General features: G+C 55.4%; 1 protein-coding gene across 1 annotated transcript in view; it reads left to right on the plus strand.

The window, feature by feature from the left end:
* Window positions 1-447: 447 nt before the first annotated feature.
* Window positions 448-6,270, plus strand: part of LOC308377572 (signal-induced proliferation-associated 1-like protein 1) — a gene marked incomplete at its 3' end in the record, with an annotated part of 44,271 nt that continues 38,448 nt past the window's right edge. The window contains 3 exon segments of the mRNA XM_080854285.1: window positions 448-2,252; window positions 2,734-2,864; window positions 5,756-5,944. Of these exon segments, the coding sequence (XP_080710411.1) occupies window positions 533-2,252; window positions 2,734-2,864; window positions 5,756-5,944 (2,040 nt within the window). The 5' untranslated portion in view covers window positions 448-532.

The raw sequence follows: 6,270 nt of genomic DNA on the forward strand, positions 1-6,270 counted from the left end.
AGTGTATCCTTGCCATATAGTTTGTAGTATTTGCTTTCCTGTCTCTCACTCTTTCTTTCTCTCTCTCTCTCACCATCACTCACAGTGTCTTTTTTTCTTTCTCTTCTCTTTTCAGAGTACAGCGTTCATCCCCCAATCCATGCTCAAAGTGACCAAAGCAGAGCTGGATAACACCCATCACCTTAACAATATGGCCTCTTGAAAGTGGTGGAGTACAGACAGCCAGCATCCTCATTCCTGCAGTCCACTCTGGGTGTGTTGTGTTCGCCCAGGCCAGCCAGTGAGTGTGAGTGAGTGAGTGCCTGTGTGTCAGCTGAACGTCATCCCTTCTCCCGTGCCGTCCGCTCTCTGGCCTCGTCTGCGTCTGGCCCTCCATCAGGCGGATTCAGGCACCCCTCATGCCTCCCCGGGGCCCTCAGGCTCCCCTCCCTCAGGTCACCACCGGAGAACCCCTGGCTCTCCCCCTCTGAACCCCCGTTTTCATCCCCAGACCCCCCCCCAGTACCGGCCCTGCTTGCATCCCATCTCAGCCATGACCAGTCTGAAGCGCTCACAGACGGAACGCTCGGTGGGGGGCTCCATCTCAGCAGCCGACGAGTTTTACACGCGCCGCCTCCGCCTGCCCAACGGGGGTGCTCCGCCGCCACGCAGCGAGAGCGCCCACCTGTCTAGCTGCTCACCCGGCGTGCCAAAGATGGGAGTGCGTGCCCGTGTTGCCGAATGGCCCCCCAGGAAGGACAGCGGAGGAGGAGGAGGAGGAGGAGGTGGTGGTGGTGGTGGTGGTGGTGGTGGTGGTGGTGGTGGCAGCAGTGGCGGAGGAGGAGGAGGAGGAGGGAGTGGAGGAAGTGGGAGTTTGTGGCACATCACCTTGGAGACGGACTCTCCCACGGCCACCTCCTCTAGCAGCTCATCTGGAGGAGGAGGGGACCAGCGCGGTGGCACCGGCACGAGCAGCAGCAGCGGCAGCAGCACCGGCGGCGGCGGGAGCGGTAGCGGCAGCGCCCAGAGTAACCTGTCGGCCAAGCTGGGCCACCTGATCAGCCCGCAGGACTCCTCCATGCTGCGCAACATCCACAACACGCTCAAGAACAAGATGCACGGCCGGCACGGCAGCAAGGACAACCGTTTCCTGTCCCCGGACGGCTACCAGGGCTCACCCCGCAAGGGCATGCGGCGCATCCGCCAGCGCAGCAACAGCGACATCACCATCAGCGAGCTGGACGCCGACGGCAACGAGGGCTGGTCCTTCTCGGGCTGGACGCCCATGCACCGCGAGTACGGAAGCACGTCGTCCATCGACAAGCACAGCACCGCGGTGTCGGGCGCCTCGCAGAGCTTCTTCGACATGCTCAAGGGCTACCAGTCGACCGAGGAGCCGCCCGACCAGCGCAGCCCGGCGCCCGAGCGCCTCAGCGAGCTGCTGAGTGTCGCCCACAAACAGGTGGCGCTGGACCTGCCCGATGGGCCGCCGTCGCTGTCACGCGGCAGCCCTGCCAGCCGGCTGAAGGAGCGCGAGAAGCACCTGAAACGGCGCTCCAAGTCGGAGACCGGCGGCGAGTCGATCTTCCGCAAGCTGCGCAGTGCCCGTGCCGAGGGCGGCGAGTCCTCACGTGCCGGCTCCGACGCCGAGGACGACTCCGGCAGTCACTCGGCGGCGCCGCCAGCACCCCTCAAGCCCTGGGCTTGCCAGAAGCCCTTCGCCCACTTCGACGTGCAGAGCCTCTTCTTCGACTTGAACGAGGCGGTGCACAGCCGACAGTCGGCTAGCGCCGCCAAGCACAAGAACACCACCACCGGCGCCTCGGCTGCCGCCGCCGCCTCTTCGTCCCTCTCCTCCACACTCTCCTCCTCCTCGTCCCAGAGCGGTGCGCTCGGCTCGCCCTGCGGGAGCCAGGAGGAGCTCAACACCAAGGACGGGTCCCCTGCGCTGGACCCCGGAGACGACAAGAGCAACGAGCTGGTGCTAGCCTGTCCCTGTTTCCGTAACGAGCTGGGCGGCGAGGGCGAGCGCACCATCAGCCCCACCAAGCTGGGCAGCATCGGCAGCGGAGGCTCCGGCTCCAGCGGAGGATCTGCAGGGGAGGACGGGTGTCTGGACACGGTGCCGAGTTCACACCTGTCCAACGCAGGTGTGGCCGTGCTGGAGGCCCCTAAAGACGGCAAGGGGCTGCAGACGGAGCGGGGCAAGCGCTACATCGTGGAGCATGTGGACCTGGGGGCCTACTACTACAGGAAGTACTTCTACCTGAGAGGTGAGTGCCAGGGTGTGGGTCAAAGTTCAAGTTCAAGTATTTATTTATTTGTCAGATACACAGAAAAACAGAGTCAGACTGGGCATTGAAATTCTTAGGACAGGACACCGCACAACAACCTACCATAGCATAACATAACATTAAAGGGTGTGGTTGTGGGTCAGTGAAAGGTCAAGGTCAAATTCAGAAATGTTCTGAAGAAAAGGCCCAACCTCCTTATGGTAGTTGCTATAGTTGCAGTTGCTGTTTGATTTCTTTGCTATTTATTTAATTGACATTGTTTCAAGGTATCCTGTCAAAATGTCATGGCATGATCATGGTTTTCCAAGACTTGCCTCCTGCTGAATCCAAAATACCAAAACGTATCTGTAGGGATGCCACGTTTGCTATGGGTCTGTGGTTCTGATTCTCCCCTCATGTGAATAACGTTATCATTCGAGCGCCATGTTTGATATGGGTCTGTGGTTCTGATTCTCCCCAGAGCACTGGAACTATCTGGGCGTGGACGAGACCCTGGGCCCCGTGGCGGTGAGCTTGCGCCGGGAGAAGCTGGAAGAACACAAGGAGCACGGCCAGCAGTACCAGTTCCGGGTCATCTTCAGGAGCAGCGAGGTCAGGCCCTGCGTCACGGTTGCGGATTTATCAGATGCCTGAAAGTGCCCTATCGGCGTCATATGACGTCATACACAGGGGGTTCAGGAAGTGTAACGTACTTTCAGGCATTGATAGGGGTACCGAGACCTAGTTTTTAGCTTATACTCTAACCCTAACCCCAGATTGTTCTCCATGCCCATATGATCCATTCACACTACCCTCAATAGTTTCTATAGATCGTTCACGATCACGATAATATGACGAGGAAAAATATTGAGATACTTCACTCTATCAATTTTTTTTTTTGTTCTCCCACCTACTGGACACTTTCCAAAAGCACGTCAGCTTTTTCGTATCTTGCTGTTTTCACTCTGCGTTCGAAAGCCAACCCTTTAACCCGTGGCTATGATTCTCAGCTTAACCCAATGGAACGGCTCTCCAAGCGATCACTGGAAGGAGCTGAAAAGAAAAGAGGGGGAAAAAAGAAAACATTTCCTGACCTGATCTGTGTTTGACCTCCACCCACTCTCTCTTTAGCCAGAGCCATCAGCTGCGCTCTACTCCACCGTCTCTCTGTCTCTCTTACACACTCACTCACTCGCACACACACTTTAGCTTTCTCCGGCACTCTCTCTCTCTCTTTCTCTCTCACTCACTTACTCAGGCTTGTTTGCTCCCTCCTCTCTCTCTCTCTCTCTCTCTCTCCCCCCCCCCCTCTCTCCATCCCCCCTCTCTCTCCCCTCCCCCCCCCCCCCCCCCCCCTCTCCATCCCCCCTCTCCTCCACTGTGCTGAGCTCAAAGGCCACAGCAGCAGCAGTGCTGCCTCAGCTCTGACGCCCACCACAACATTATGCAACAAGCTCCTGGACACGGCATTCACAGCCAGTCTCTCACAAACCTGCCCTCCATACATCATCCACTGATCAGCACTCAAACCTGCCCTCCATACATCATCCACTGATAACCACACAAACCTGCCCTCCATACATCATCCACTGATAACCACACAAACCTGCCCTCCATACATCATCCACTGATCACCACACAAACCTGCCCTCCGTACAGCATCTACTAATCACCACACAAACCTGCCCTCCATACATCATCCACTGATCACCACACAAACCTGCCCTCCATACATCATCCACTGATCACCACACAAACCTACCCTCGGCACAGCATCCAATGATCACCACACAAACCTGCCCTCCATACAGCATCCACTGATCACCACACAAACCTGCCCTCCGTTAAGCATCCACTGATCACCACACAAACCTGCCCTCCATACATCATCCACTGATCAGCACTCAAACCTGCCCTCCATACATCATCCACTGATCACCACACAAACCTGCCCTCCATACATCATCCAGTGATCACCACACAAACCTGCCCTCCATACATCATCCACTGATCACCACACAAACCTGCCCTCCATACATCATCCACTGATCACCACACAAACCTGCCCTCCATACATCATCCACTGATCACCACACAAACCTGCCCTCCATACATCATCCACTGATCACCACACAAACCTGCCCTCCATACATCATCCACTGATCACCACACAAACCTGCCCTCCATACATCATCCACTGATCACCACACAAACCTGCCCTCCATACATCATCCACTGATCACCAGACAAACCTGCCCTCCGTACATCATCCACTGATCACCACACAAACCTGCCCTCCATACATCATCCACTGATCACCACACAAACCTGCCCTCCATACATCATCCACTGATCACCACACAAACCTGCCCTCCATACAGCATCCACTGATCACCACACAAACCTGCCCTCCGTTCAGCATCCACTGATCACCACACAAACCTGCCCTCCGTTCAGCATCCACTGATCACCACACAAACCTGCCCTCCGTTCAGCATCCACTGATCACCACACAAACCTGCCCTCCGTACTCCATACATCATCCACTGATCACCACACAAACCTGCCCTCCGCACAGCATCCACTGATCACCACACAAACCTGCCCTCCATACAGCATCCACTGATCACCAAGGGGCCATTTTGTAATCCATCTCCCCCTATAACAGGCTTCTCAGGGAGGGGAGCAAACCAGCGGGAGAGGTTAGCAGGGAGCTGGTGGCTAGTGACACCCCACAGCTGCAGGGCCATGATTGGTTGTCACACACACACACACACACACACACACACACACACACACACACACACACACACACACACACACACACACACACACACATACACACACACACACAGCTGCAGGGCCATGATGGGTTGGGAGGGTTTAATGGGGGTTGGGGCCCCCCCACAGAGACCTGAAATCTACCTGCACACTAATGCTATTTCAGGCCAAGGCAGGTGCGCAGGAGTGGGCGGCGGTGATATGCCTGTGACACATCGCCTCATTCAGGGTTGGGCCCTCTATATGAGAGGCAAGGATACGTCATTTATCAGGGTTCAGTTGTAGGCATGAAGACGAGACTACCTCTCTTTAGTCAAATAGTGTGTGTATGTGTATATGTGTGTCTGTGTGTGCACGTGCGTGCGTGCACGTGTGTGTGTGTGTGTCTGTCGTGGAGACAGAGAGAGGTAGAGATGTAATACAGTGATAAGAGTACAGGACAGAATGAGGGGCCCTCACTGGCAGTAACGGTCATGGAGAATGGGGCTTTAATGTTCTTAAAGGGATGAACTCAAGTCAGAGCGACACATTTGATGGCAGATAACTCCCTTTTCTCTCACCGTTCTCATTTAATTAATATAAATGTCTCTCTCTTTCTTTCTTTCTCTCTCTCTTTCTTTCTTTCTTTTTTTCCCTCTTTCTCTCTTTCTATCTCTTTCTCTTTCTCTCTCTCTCTCTCTCTCTGTCTCTCCCCCTCTCTGTCCCTCTCTCCCCCCATGCAGCTGATGACCTTGAGAGGTGCCGTCCTAGAGGACGCGGTGCCCTCCACCGCCAAGCACGGCGCTCCTCGTGGCCTCCCGCTGAAGGAGGTCCTGGAGTTCCTGGTGCCGGAGCTCAACGCCCACTGCCTGCGCCTGGCCCTCAACACGCCCAAGGTCACGGAGCAGCTCATGAAGCTGGATGAGCAAGGGGTAAGACAGACACAGACACAGACACAGACACAGACACAGACACAGACACAGACACAGACACAGACACAGACACAGACACAGACACAGACACAGACACAGACACAGACACAGACACAGACACAGACACAGACACAGACACAGACACAGACAGAGATGTGATTAGTACTCCTCCTCCTCCTACTCCTCCTCTTTCTAGCTAAATTCTACCTAAAATCTAAATTTCCCTTGGGATAAATTCAGTATCTATATCTATCTATCTATCTCTTTCTCCTCCCTCTGTTTGTTTATGTTTGTGTGGAAGGGGCATTTGTGATTAGCAGAGGATG

The sequence above is a fragment of the Sprattus sprattus genome, assembly GCF_963457725.1.
Source record: "Sprattus sprattus genome assembly, chromosome: 16".
Taxonomy (NCBI): Eukaryota; Metazoa; Chordata; class Actinopteri; order Clupeiformes; family Clupeidae; genus Sprattus; species Sprattus sprattus.